The 15,139-nt window shown below is 34.7% G+C and overlaps 1 protein-coding gene across 1 annotated transcript in view; it reads left to right on the forward strand.

The window, feature by feature from the left end:
• The window catches only part of LOC124106473 (contactin-associated protein-like 4), a gene marked incomplete at its 5' end in the record, with an annotated part of 37,257 nt that extends 30,314 nt beyond the window's left edge, over positions 1 to 6,943 (forward strand). The window contains one exon of the mRNA XM_046464076.2: positions 3,916 to 6,943. Coding sequence (XP_046320032.1) covers positions 3,916 to 4,109 — 194 coding nt within the window. The remainder of the gene's footprint in view (positions 1 to 3,915) is intronic.
• Between the last annotated feature and the right edge of the window lie 8,196 nt (positions 6,944 to 15,139).

A 15,139-nucleotide genomic window follows, 5' to 3' on the forward strand; every position in this document is an offset into this window, starting at 1 on the left:
GGCAGAGCCCCCTGGCGCAGACCCCGATACGCGGCGGGCGGCAGCGCGCGGCTTCACAGGCTGCCTGTCTGCGGTGCGCTTTAGCCATGCAGCCCCACTGAAGGCGGCGCTGCGCCTTGGCAGACCTGCCTGGGTCACTGTTCATGGTCAAGTGGCCGCTGGATCCCGCTGCGCGGTGGGCGCAGGGCCTGGCTCCAGAGCGCGGGAACTCGCTCCCCGGCTCTCAGGTGGTTCAGGTGCGTACCTCCTTGTGCTTGTTCTCTGTGTGTCACTACTGCTATATCGCAGATTTACTTAGTCCTGTTTGTTGATTCACCTACTTGGTATCTGGCCTTTCCCTCTCCTGTGTTCTTCCTTTCAAGTTCATTTCTCCCTACAATTGTTTGTTGTTCCGGTGTTTGTGAATTACTCTCTTCTCTTCGCTCTGTCCTCCCTTTTTCTACTGTAGGCTATTCTGGACCAACTGATGAGGGAGAGCCTTTAATTAATGCAGACAGAAGTGACTCTGCGGTCATTGGAGGTAATGCGGCTGTTAGCATGAACCAGAAACCATCTATAGCAATCAGCTCAGACTGCTGGGGTCAATGGCAGGCCTTGTAAATTTTCCTGATATTTCATGTAACTTACTGAATTCAGTTCCTCAGTAAAAAGAACTGATGGTTCCACTGAAGCACACTTTCTGAAGAATAGCTAAAACATTATAGAATAGTGAGAAGTTTTTATTTGAAAATAACTATCACTGTTATTTGATACAGGAGATGATATATGTTTAAAAATAGTGGTTCTATGGCTCCTTGCAATTGCCACTGAGCCTTCAAATTGTTATATAACACCAAAGACAGGAATAAGAAGTATAGTTTTATATTTTTATGTTTGAAAAATAACAATTTGTATTGTTTAGGTGCTTCAAGCAGTATGATTTTTGCTTTTAATTTTATTTTTAAATGTTTTGGGGCTAATGGAATAAGAGTTCCAAGGTTATTTAGAATTGAAGAAGTGACAGTATAAACAACATAGTGACTAACACAGAATTTATTAAGTTCTAACTCAAAAAACGAATGTGCAATTCTCCCTTCTTACAGTTCAAAGAATTTTTAAATTCTTGTGTGTGTGTTGGAAGGGGAGTGTTGGGAATGGGCAGGTCTTGGCACATGGAAGGCAGGTACTATTCCACCGAGCTATCCCATTTTAATTGTTTGGATTCTATTGAAATGTGAGTCTATTGCACACTCTGCTTAGTGAGTAGGAAGTAAACTATAATCTATTCCTTTGCTTTGTCAAATAAGGTTCATAACTCAGAGAGCTGGGTGACACCACTTGGTCTCCATTGCTCATATGGGCTGCACATCAGCTTACATGGGGTCTGTGTAGTTTATCTGTATTCATCTAGATGTCAGAGAATTAGAAGAGTACTCAGACACTTTAAAAATCTCTGTAAAGATATTAATATTTCCACCCCTATCTCAACTACTTTTATTTTTGTAATGATTGAAGTATGAGGAACTTATTTAATATAACCTCCATTTTCAATTCCAAGAACAAAAAAAAATCCCATAAATATTTTTTATCATTTATATCTAAAAGAAATGCTTTATATTAGAATTTAAATACTACTCCCAAATCATTTCTAATTTATTTTAATGAAAAGTATCCATTCTAATGCAAGCTAGTTTAAAATAAATGTGTTCTATATTTTCAAAGTAGGAATCCAAGTCAAAATACTTGCAAACTTGGTGCCTTTTATTTAAAAGAGCAAAGTGAATTTTCATTCTGATGATAGCACAAAATACCAGGCCTTTGGATCTTTAGAGCTTTTGCCTAAATATCATTGGCAAAATTTCAAAGTAAATAAGTTATACCAGTGTGCTTCCCTTGAGCAATCCTACTTGGCTCCTCATAGATGGGTGGAGAAGGAGAAAACACAGGTCTCAGGGACCTGACAAGGTGAGTGTATCAGGCTTTGTGATTCACTTGTACTTGTACTGCCTTTTGTTTGGGCAGTAGCTGATGGCTGGATGGTTAGAAGACCACTGGGTGCATTGACACCAGTGAACTAACCTGAACACACAGACTAGACTTATATGAAAAATACCTAATCCATATAAAGGATTATTGACATGGATAGATTTCTCTGTGTTCTGCATTTTGAATTATCTTTTCCTCCTCTTGCAAACAAAAGGAACAGTATAGGAAAGAATGAACCAGAAAAAGTATTTGTACCTGGTAAACCAGAGATCACAGAGGGCTTCTTACCAAGGGACATTTACTGTAGATAGGCAGTTAGATCGATAAAGAGACAGATGTATAGATAGAGAGGCAGGCAGAGAGAAGCTCATATAAAAAATACACTAACAAGCCAGGCGAAGTGGTGCATACCTGTAATCCCAGTGGCTCTGGAGGTTTAGGCAGTTCAAAGCCACCTCCGTAACAGTGAAGGCTAAGCAACTCAGTTGAAACCTTGTCTCTAAATAAAATACAAAGTAGGACTGGGGATATGTGGCTCAGTGCTTGAGTACCCCTGAGTTCAATCCCTTGTGCCAAAAAAAACAAAAACAAAAACAAACAAACAAAAAAAACCACTATCAGCAATATGCAGTTTATGAATTGCATTGAGTGATTATTCAAATAATTTTAATCTTTGGGTGTAGACAAGTTATTTTAGGATCCCATTAAATGTAATAAACCAAGCCATAGTTAAAGAGTTATCACATATAAAAAGGCCAAGGTATACTGAGGAGTTCCTGTAATGTCATGGAATTATAATCAAGTAGCCCCATCATTGTTCTGAGATTTACCAGTCTTTAACATTGCAATTGTATATGATGTTTCTCCTTAAAACAAAGTCCTATAACTAAGCAAAAAAAAAAAAAAAAAAGAACCTAAAGCAATGTGATTGTTTGTTTCCTAAAGGGATGCAAAGTATATTGAACAAAATGTTGTTATGAATATTTATGAATATAAACCAAATAATGAGCACACTACTTCCTCTCAGACTTGTGCTTAGGAATCCCTTTGACTAGTTATACCTAATTAAGCTTTGAGTTGTTGGGCTTCATTTTAGTTGCTGATGTCTATCCCAGAGTATGAAAAAGAACCCTCATTTTATAGTACAAATATTTTTGTATAACTAGGAAGGCACTTACATAGCACTTGTTATATAACACTTGCTTATTGGCGGTATTAATACCTGTGCCAATCATCTTTAAAACTGACCTTTTACATATTTATTTCAGTATAGACTTGATATTCATTCTTTACTAATAGGATAGCTTGAGTAAACATTCCTATGGTATAACTTTATGGTTCTTGATCCTTTCAGCACATTAAAATCATCTGACAAGATTTTTGTAAAAATCTGAATATCCATAGATCTTATTTGTTCTAAGTTGTCTAAACAGACTTGAGGACCACTGGCATAACTGATGTCAGGAGCTAAGAGCCTCACAGAGATGAATGACATGCTTATTATATAACTAATTCAACAGCATATCAGTATCAAAGTAAATTTTTATTAAAATATTTGTACAAAAACAATTACTCTGTGATGATGAGGCTATGCACTCTATTTTAAAATAATTAAAATTTCCTGGCATATTAATGTGAAGTGGGACATGGCCTAAGAGGTCCTGTTGTATTTCTGCACTTATTATGTGAAGTCATTAACTGAAATCCAATCGTGATCTGCATGTTAAGATCTGCCATGTAAACTTAATGTCATCATACCATTTGTCCTCAAAATTTATTATGTGTGTGTATATACACATATACATACATGCATATGTAGATTATATATTATAGCTACTAATATATATGATATTACATATGATTTAAACCATCTAGTAAGAGATTCTGGCGAGGTTGAAATTTATAGTTTATCTTCTAACTTTGTATGTTCTCTTTCTTTTCTCTCACCAGGTGTGGTAGCAGTGGTGATATTTATCTTGCTCTGCGTCACTGCCATAGCTATACGCATTTATCAACAGAGATGGTTATATCAAAAGAATGAGTCAGATATCTCAAAAGCTGGAGACAATGCTGAGATTGCTCTGAAAAGTGAACTCAACATGCAAAATACTGTCAGTGAAAGTCAGAAGGAGTACTTCTTCTGATCAGTAGCTGTGGTTTACTTATACTGTAACAATATGACTTACTTTCTAAGCCTAAAGCTCTCATAGGTGAAAACCCAGCCCTGGCCCTCAAGGTCTGGGCAGTGGGCATGCACCACTACCAACACTCCCACCCCAGCTTCAGCCAAGGTGCCAGGAATCTCTGCTCAGGGCCCCTCCATGATCTGTTTGTGTAGCAGTGACTTAAGTGCAGTCATTAATCACTGTGTGGCCCTTTCTGACTGTTCTGACCTGTTCTTCTAAAACTAAAATGTTATTTGCCTAATGATTTTAGGTTTTAAATGCAAACAACAATTTGAACTATAGTCCTACTCTCTTAAAAATGTGACATGGAAATTTATAAAAGTCAAAGTTGGACTCTGGTGTTTGTGTTATGCAGAAATCTGTCCTGTCCTTTTATTGATCACCAGCTGACATTTGTAAAAAAGGAAATGCTTCTCAGATGGTCTGAGCAGGGTTTCCATCTTCCTGTGAATGAGAGCTAAGTAGCTAAAAATGCATTAGATACCTAGAGGGAAAAAAAGAAAAACAAATAACCTTTTTGGTCTAATGATTTTTACATTTTAATGATAAAATAATGTTTGGTGTCAGTTCTGAAATTTTATTATTGAATTCAGTTATGGGAAAGAAAACTAATAGGTAGCAAAATATGTAGAGGATTTTGATATACAATAATTTGTTTCTTTGCAATTTGTAATTATAGTCTTTGTAGAATGAAATGATTACCTGGTGATCTCACAAAAATGTGTATTTTCTAACTAAACTTAGCTGAGATATAGACACTATATTAACACTACAAGTGAATCTGACCAAAACATAATCCTAAATTTGATTCCCTCAAGTATGGGGTGATCAGGTCAATTTTTCTTGACAGTCCTGTGATCCTCTTTTCCTGAAAGTTATCACAATTCTTTGGTACCATCCAACATTCTTTTTGTTCATTAAGGCAAAAGTCATATTTCAAACTGAAGCTCTACAGCCCCCTTTCTAGATTTTGAACTGATTTAGGCAAAATTCTCCCTTCCTCGAGTTATTTGTCTCATCTTGTTACTGTTTGAAATATCCTCAGAATGATGCTTATTTATGTTAACGGAAGATTTTCTGAACTATATCTGTCATTCTAGTCAAGATTCTAGTTTCCATTAGAGCACCCAAAATTAAAGTTTATTTTATATTAGGATACATTTGCATACTAGAAAAGCAAGACATTCACATGTCTATGAAAATTGTTCTAGTCAATACTTTTGTCGTTAATAACCACCTGGAGAGCCACCATGTGTGTTCAATAGCCATTTATAATAAGAAGGTGCTACATTCTCCATTTATCAACTGCCATGTGCCTGACAGGTGTTAATAAGATGGCTTATCCAAAACAGGACAATTGGCTATATAAATTTAGCCATGGTACTACTAATTTACTGTGTTCGTTTTTAAAAATGGAAAAGATTCCCTGTATATTATCTTTTTTGCAAAAACCTGTCTTTTCTTATGGTTTCATTAATATGAAATATTTATTTGAGTTGTAACCAATTTAGTACAACATGTGTTCACTGGCTCAGTTTCTATGTGTCAGGGGCAAGGCGTGAGTTCACTGGGTCTTCTATAAAGCTGCAGTCAAGCATCAGCCAGGGCTGCATTCTCATATGGAGACTCAGCTAGGGAAGGATCTGCCCCTCTGCTGTCATGATTGGAAGCATCCAGTTCTTTATTGTTGTAAAATTCATGTTTTCTTGCTTCTTCAAAGTGGTATAGGAGACACACTCTAGAGCAGTCCTGCTAGTGAAAGGGAGACTTATGTAATGCACCATAACAAAGAGCATGACATCCTGTACCTGTGCCATAACTTCTTCCTTAGAAGCAAGTCAAAGATCCTGCTCACACTCAAGGTGAAAAGGATATATAAGGCTCATGAACCAAGGGATTAGGAGGCACCTTAAAAGTCTGCCCACCACAGAACTATATCCATATTGATGTTCCCTAAAATACTGATGAGAATTTTAAGGTACAGATGGTCTCTGACTTACTATCGTTCAACCAAGGATTTTTTAAACTTCATGATGGTATGAAAACAATACACATTCAATAGAAACTATTCTTTAAATTTTTAATTTTGATCTTTTCCTGGCCTATCAATATGCAGTATGATACTTTCTTGAAATGCTAAATAGCAGCCATAACCCACAACTCACAATCAACCACACGATCATAATAGGAAACAACTGGTAATCTATACTGTGTTACTAAGCTAGGATGTTGGGTAGATTTGGTGTAGTCAGTGCATTTTCAATTTGTGGTATTTTTAACTTGCAGTGAGTTTATTGGGGCATAACCTCATCCTAAGTCAAGGAGCATCTGTATAATAATATATGAAGATCCACCTTTGAGAATGATGTACATACTTTTGTCCCCAAAGGCCTGTGAATGTTGGGGAAGAATTCAAAACAGAAATGATGGGCTTTATTTAATGCACAGGCAAGTATAGGCATCAAGGAATCACTGTAGCTTCAATAAGTGAACATCTTATATGCTAAAAGAATTCATCACTTTGGTAGTTGGAATTTTACAGGTTTATTAAGAATGAACTACATATACTGCACACTGCTCTCTGTTCTGAAGAGAAACAAAATTGTTGCACCTAATTATAGTAATGCATATCTACTTTCTCTTACTGATTTTTAAATTTTACCTGATTATTTGTTAACAAAATTAAATGTTTGAATTAAACTAAGAAAATATTTTTAAAAGAAGTTGAATGAAATTTGAATTATGAAATTATATTATTTTCCCCTTAAATATTAAAAATGTGCAGATGTGTACATTCTGTAGTGGTATGTTTATTACTTTATCCCTGCTGCATATATAAGTAATATTAGGGCCTGATTAATGTTTTTATGATGGTCTCAAACAAAAAGTGAACGCAAAAAAATAGGCAAATATTTACCAATTTTTTTATTATTTTTTTATATTTTTATTTTTTTTAGTTTTCAATGGACACAACATCTTTGTATGTGGTGCTGAGGATCGAACCCGGGCCACACGCATGCCAGGCGAGCACGCTACCACTTGAGCCACATCCCCAGCCCCTACCAATTATGTTTTTTAAATATTTATTTTTTAGTTGTAGTTGGATACAATATCTTTAATTAATTAATTTATTTTTATATAGTGCTGAGGATCAAGGATCAAGGTGAGCACTCTACTGCTGAGCTATAACCTCATCCCCACCGATTACATTTTAATTACATTAAAATGTCTATGAGAATAGAGATTTAAACCTTTGCACTTTTGCTAAAGGATAATAATTTGACTATATACTTAAAATAACATTCCCAGTTTAAGGCTAATTATGTTAAAATATTTATATAATTTTCTCATAAAAATTTAACCAACCCAAGTGAATGGATTATCACAAACCCTGGCCCACAGCAAATGCCATTATTTCACTTCTTTGGTTGTATTAGTCCACAATTGACACTCTGGAGATCTAAAATATATAAAAACAACTGAAATGGAAATCAGAATGATTATTTGTTTTCAACATGCCCAGTTAATCCGAAGAATTTAGGAGCTCTGGGAAAACAAGCATTGGTTGGAATGAATTTGGGACACTGTTTTCATGCCATTTGACCATTTGAGCCCCTCTATCGATGGGTATGAGGAAGTAATGGAAGTAACTGGTATGGTCCTCCACATCAGGAGGAGCTCACAGATATCCCAGACCCCAACTGCCAGTTACGTTTTGAGGCTGTCCAGACTGGGAGAGGAAGTGAAAGGGAACACTGCAGTTCTGCCTAAAACTGAGCTGGAGTTGAGGAAATTCCGGTTGGGACTGTGGTAACAAGTGCAAAAGAAAAGAGGTTTCGATGGTGACAGTCCAAGACAATGTTATCAACAAAGTGATGGCCTCTGAGCTAAGACCCAGGTCTGCCTCATTACAAACCTACAAATGGGTTTGCAAAAATTTAAGCAATGGCTTTTTAATTTGCAAACTTTTTTATTCTTTGAACATTTATGTTCTTTTGAATTTCTTTAATAATAAATACAAACATTGAGTTTTCATTTTTTTGGCATAGTTAATTCTCCATTTGGAGGCTTGTCTGATCTGGCATTCGTTCCACAATTCTGCTCTGGCTTTGTGTTAACACTTTACTCAGGGTCTCCAGCCCCTGCATTGCCTGCATTGCTTTTGCTCCTTCACTACACTCCCTTCTTGCCCCACAATAAAAGTTACCATGGAGTTATTTATATACCACATTTATTTTGAAGCACTCGGTTCTCGAGATTTATTTTAGAAATTCTGCTATTGCAAAAATTCATCTGTGAAGTGAAAACACTTAAAATTCAATAGATTTTTCTTTTGTGTGTGTGGGTGTGTGTGTGTGTAGACAGTCATGAATTACATTGTAACATAGTCAGTGAAGGGACCACATGGTTCCTTAAGGTTATATAAACTAGTGACATCATAGCCATCTAAAGCATACAATATTTTTCATTTTTTGTTATGATAATAAGATTCCTGAGGCAGGCTACTTTATAAAAGAAAGTGGTTTGTTTTGGTTCATGGTTCTGGAGGTTCAAATTCAAGGTGCCTTATTTGGTGCTGGTTTGCTGGGAAAAATACAGGATATCACATGGCAACACAAGGTGTACAGGTCCATGTGTGTCTATGTCCTGTGGTCGGTCTCTCTTCTTTTAAAGCCACCAAAATTTAATCAGTGGGGGCTATACCCTAATGATGTTATCTAATCCTAATCTCCTTCCAAAGGTCCTTCCCTCTTCATACCTCACAGTAGGATTAAATTTCAGCATGAATTTAAGGGGACAAATTATAACATTTGCTCTATAATGTTCACATAAAGATTAAATGCTTAACAACACTTTTCTCAAAATATATTCCATTGTTAACTGTGAGAGAATGAAATATGCTTTGAAAAATAAGGAGACACCTACTACAACCGCATCAAGTTGGTTTGTTTTCTTCAGGCTTTTAGATTTTGCAATATATACATTGTTTTCTGAAGCATTTTATAAAAAGAAGAATAGTGCAAGAAAAGAACTTTTGTTTTAATATGAAAATATTAGGTGAAAATACAAGTGTTATATTGAAAATTGAACACTGATTACTTAATCTTACTGTGAGTAAAAATAGCTGGTTTCATTCAATAAAGCAAGTCAACCAACTCTAGGAAATTTTGTTTGTTTCTCTTGAAATTTCCAGATGGTTTCTGAGTGAGATGAAATTACACTTTACAACAATAATTTATTCCTAGAATATATTTTGACTAGGAAATGACGTGTATTTACAAAGAAAATTGTTTTTTTTTTCTTGTGCAATTTAGAAAGACAGGTTACAGTGGCCATTCAACATACCACCTGCCACAGAAAGTAGATTCCTTCTTTGATACCTTGTGCTACTGTGATGTCAGCATTTTCAATTGAAAACAGAATTTTTATTAACTTGGATCTGAAAAAGAATTTATTTGGTCTAGTCTTCTATTCTGCTGGTGTTTATTGGGAGAGTATAAAACAGACCAATTTTTAATTGGGGTTCCAAGTAACCACTATTGTGTCTTAAGGATTTATATTTGTGTCTTAAGGATTGTTATTTTTAATACTGTTTACAGATGACATTCTAATAACTGAAACTATGTGAAAGTGGAATGGCAGATAACAGAAGTCTCTGTATAATTTCTTGCCTGAATTATACAAAATTGTACTTAAAAAAAAATAGAGTGAATTTGGTTTCTATAAAAGAAGAATGAGCTTAACCTTAAAGAGTAAGGCTACTAAAGGATATGTACTTGCTGTCTTTGGATTCAGGGGATATGTTCTCTAATGAGAAGCCTGTGAGTTTTCCGTTGAAGAGTTAGGGTCATATAGACTACTACCTGGGAAACTTCGGGCAAATCTACCTCCTTCAGCCTCCCCTGACAATAAAGACTCTCCCCCATGGGACCTTTGCAGGACCTGTTCATACAGTATTTACATAGTGTCTGACATGGCTAAAGCATATGTACCACTTAAAATACACAAGAACACAGCTTATTGGAACCTTGACCCTGAAAAATACCATGTCATCTTAATATACTTTGAATGTGTCTGTGAAGTTTTAGACATGGGTCTTTTTCTTTAATATATTTTTTAGTTGTTGATAAACCTTTATTTTATTTAATTATATGCTGTGCTGAGAATCAAATCCAGTGCCTCACTCATGCCAGGCAAATGTGCTACCACTAAGCCACAGCCATAGCACTGGACATAGGTCTTTAATGCTCTAAATTTGTGTGGTCCCATACAGAAAGTAGATTACCCATTCTTCCTAGAAAAATGCTATGGGCAATTATGAAAAAAATGATGAAATCCAGGGTGATGTCAGAAATATATGATAACCTGGCATGATTTTTTTCCCATTAGTTCAGTGATAACAACTGGGAAAGGACACTAACCAAAAATGTTTTGAATTTCTGGACTTAATTTTGATGCAGATGGAGTGGTGGGCAATTGAGTAATGAAATAAAGACTGAAGTGTACATGCTTTATACCTCTACCAGATTTAAGCACACCTGTGCATGACTAATAACCCAGAAAAGAAAAAGGTTAGAAAATGATCATCCTGGTTTTTCTGTTTTATTTCAATGAAATGTAGAAATGAGACTTGCAAAAAGATGCAGTAGATATATGTTTCCATATTCTTCCCACTAAGCAAAACTAAAAAATTATAGATATTTTATATTAAAAAAAGGAGATGGTAACTTTGAAAGCTAGAGAGGAGAATGCAGTCCTATACCCTCAGGACCTAAGGAACGACATGATGTTGTATTAATTGGTTTTTTGTTTTACCTAATTTATGCTACATTTGTAATTGAATAACCAGAAAGAAATCTGGAAATTTTGATAGGTTTGGATTTGTTAAACACTCTATGGGAGTGATATCAGCAACGTAACAGACTAGAAATCTTCAGACCCTGCTTACTCACAGAGACACTGCATTAACAGTGATATATGGACCAGCATACCTTTGTAAGAACTCTGGACACTAAAAACTACAGCAGTCTTACCCATGTAAATGCCAAAAAGGATTCCAGTGAAAGGAAATTTTCTGTGACCACCCATGCCTCACTCCCTATAATGTGCAATCAGAAGGAACAGCCCCTCATAAAGAAGCTCCTCCTCTGGGTTGGAAACAAAATAATAGATCATCTGTCCAACATTCTTGCATGTCGAGAGGGAATGGTTTCAGTTTTGTCTGACTTGGAGGACTGGTGGCATAATTTAGAAGCCACTAGAAACAGGCAAGCATAAAGTGTTTCAGAACTGAAGTTCCATAGGCAGTCACTGGGGGAAACAAAATTTGGAGAAGATCCTAAAAACTCTAGCTAGGCTGATTGCTGAAAGTTTTACTACACATGAAGTGAAAATGTGTTTTGGGGAGAGGAGGTTAATTTTAAATACCCAAATCTCAGTATAAGTTTATAAGACCCACAAAGAAACAGAGAAGGAAGCATGGTCCAATCAAAGGACAGTATTAAACTTTAGAAAATGACCCTAAAGATGGGCATATCCAAGATTATCTACCAAAGAACTCAAAATAACTGTCATAAAGATATTCAAAGAAAAAAAAGAGAAGGAAAACCATGCAGTAACATAATAAGACTATCAACAAAGAGAAACAAATAGAAATTATGGAGCTGAAAAATAAAATATCAGAACTTAAAAATTCACTAGACTTGATTCAATAGCAGATTCTGATCACATAGAAGAATCAGGAGACTTGAAGACATCAAGTGAGAGCAGGAAAAAAATAAGAAAAGGGAAGAGAACTTGAGGGACTAAAGGGATATTACAAAGTAAACCAATATATGCAATTGGGAATTCTGAAGAAGACATAGAAAAAGGTTCAAAAAGCATATTTGAAGAAATTATGGCTAGAAATATCCTATATCTAAGAAAAGAAATAGACATACAAATTCAAAAAGTTTAAAGAATTCCAAAAAAGATAAACACACTGGGACACATTATAATCAATGTGTACAAAGTTTGAAACTCAATCTTGAAGGCAGCAAAGTATCTCATGCATACAAGAGACTATGATATTATTGATGGATTTCTGAAACCAGAAGGAATGGGATAACATACTCAAAGTTCTGAAAGTAAAAGTCAATCAAAAATTCTATATCTAGAAAGGCTATCATTCAACAACAAAGGAAGAATTAAGGGTTTTACAGATAAATGAAAGTTGAGGGAGCTTATTATTGTTAAACTTGCTTTATAAGAAATATTAAATTGAGTCCTTCAAGCTAAGATGAAAGAGTGATAGAGAATAAAACTTATAAGAAAAGATGAAGCCTTCAACTAAGTGTAAGTATGTGGATGAATATACTACCCTACATTATTTTAATGTTGTGCATAGAATATAAATGACCAAAATTAACAATATATAAATCCATGTCAATGGTTATATGATATATGAAGATGTAGTTTGTGGCATTAGTAACAAAGTATATGATGGGAAGAGGCAAAAATAAATAGTTTTTGTAGACAATTGAAGCTGTCATTAGCTTAAAGTAGACAGTTACAACTATCAGGTGCTTTATGTAAGTCTCATGGTAATCAAAGAAAATATCAAAAGAAGTTATTCAAAAGAAAAAGAAATCAAAATAGCCATCTATGAGAAAGAGGCCTTCACCAGACACCAAGCCTGCCAGTGCCTTGATTTAGAATTTCTCCGTCTCCAGAACTGTTAGGAAAAAAATTAAAAATCTGTTGTTTATAAATTACCCAGTCTGAGGTATTTTGTTGTAACAACACAAATGGAGTTCTTCAATTAATGTTAATTTTCTTATGTGATATCCACATTAAGATTATACAGGAAATTATTCATATTGTCAATTATTTTAAATATGATAAATATGTAAATGTGGCAAAATGTTTTTTTAAAAGGATACATATCACTATCAAAAAACTTTTTTTTTAACTCACAATAGAACACAATAGAAAAAGAGGAGCAAGAGGACAACAAAATAGAAACAACAAACATAATGGTAATAGTATGTTTTTATTTTTCAACAATTACTTTAAATGTAAATGGATTAAACTCTAGACATAGATTGAGTAACTGGATAGGTTTTTATAAAAAAAATATCTAATGATAAACTGCCTACAAGTGACATAATCATATAAAAAGATGGAGAAAAAGCACTTGACAAAATCCAAAATCTTTTTACAATAAAAACCCTCAAAAAATAGAAATAAAGGTAATTTCTGCATGTTGATAACTAATATCTACAAAAACCTGAAAGCTACCATTGTATTTACTGGTGAGAAATTAGATGCTGTGACACTAAAATCAGAAAGAAGGCAAGAATATCTCCTCATCACTGCTTTTCAACATTATACTAGGAATTCAACTAATTTAACTAATAAAAAAAGATAAGAAAATGAAATAAAAGATATATTGATAATAGCTACCATTCTGACTGGAGTGAGGTGAATCTTAGAGTGGTCTTGATTTGCATTTCTCTGATTGCTACAGATGATGAACATTTTTTCATATATTTGTTGATCGATTGTATATATTCTTCTGACAAGTGTCTGTCCAGGTCCTTGGCCCATTTGTTGATTGGGTTATTTGTTTTTTCAGTGCTTAGCTTTTTGAGTTTTTTATGTACCCTAGAGATTAGTGCTCCAAGACAAAAAACAATAAGTATTGGTGAGGATATGGGGGATACATACATTACTGGTGGGACTGCAAATTGGTGCAGCTAATATGGAAAGCAGTATGGAGATTCCTTGGATATTTGGGAATGGAACCACCATTTGATCCAGTTATCCCTTTCCTCAGCCTATACCCAAAGGACTTAAAAACAGCATACTACAGGGACACAGCCACATCAATGTTTATAGCAGCACAATTCACAATAGTTAAATTGTGGAGCCAACCTAGATGCCCTTCAGTGGATGAATGGATTAAAAAAAATGTGTCATATATACACAATGGAATTTTACTCAACAATAAAAGAGAAGAAAATCATGGCATTTGCAGGTAAATGGATGGCATTGGAGAAGATAATGCTAAGTGAAGTTAGCCAATTCCAAAAAAAAAAAAAATGCTGAATGTTTTCTCTGATATAAGGAGGCTGACTCATAATGGGGTAGGGAGGGGGGAACATGGGAGGAATAGATGAATTCTAGATAGGGAAGAGGGGAGGGAGGGAAAGGGAGGAGGCAGGGGATTACCAAGGATGGTGGAATGTGATGGACATGTATGAAGTACATGTATGAAGACTTGAATTGGTGTCAACATACTTTATGTACAAACAGAGATATGAAAAAAATGTTGTATATATGTGTAATAAGAATTGTAATGCAAAAAAAAAAACCCACAAAGTACATGTATAAAGACATGAAAAAAAGATATGTTGTTTAGGAAGGGGAAAAGTGTAAGTGTATTTTTGCAGATGACATAATTTTCTATTTAGAAAATAGAAATAAGAATCAACAAAAACTACTGCAATTGATAAAGAATTATAGCCTGGTTGCAAGATATAGGGTAAAGTCAGTCACTTCATTTAAGACAGGGTTAAAATATAAGTCATTTTTTTCTATATCAGCAACAAGTGAAACCTGAAATTTAAAACAATGCCATTTACATTAGCACTGTCTTTTGAGTATTAATTTAATAAGGTATGTATGAGAATTATATGAGGAGAACTACAAAACTCTAATGAAAGAAATCAAAGAAAATGAATAAATGGAGAAATATCCTATGTTCATGGATAAGAATACTCAATACTGACAAGATGTCAGTTCTTCTCAATTTGATCTACAGATTCAATGAAATCCAAATTAAAATCCCACAATATTTTATTGTGGATATTGGAAAATGGATTCTAAAATCTGTATTGAGATGTGAAAAAAACTGGAACAATCCAAATGCTAAATGCAGAATGTTGGAGGAATGCCACAACCTGACTTTAAGACTTACTATGAAGCCAGAGTAACAAAAATAATGT

The sequence above is a fragment of the Marmota monax genome, unplaced genomic scaffold, assembly GCF_021218885.2.
Source record: "Marmota monax isolate L192 unplaced genomic scaffold, Marmota_monax_Labrador192_F-V1.1 WCK01_AAM20220418_F8-fsc00507, whole genome shotgun sequence".
Classification (NCBI taxonomy): Eukaryota; Metazoa; Chordata; class Mammalia; order Rodentia; family Sciuridae; genus Marmota; species Marmota monax.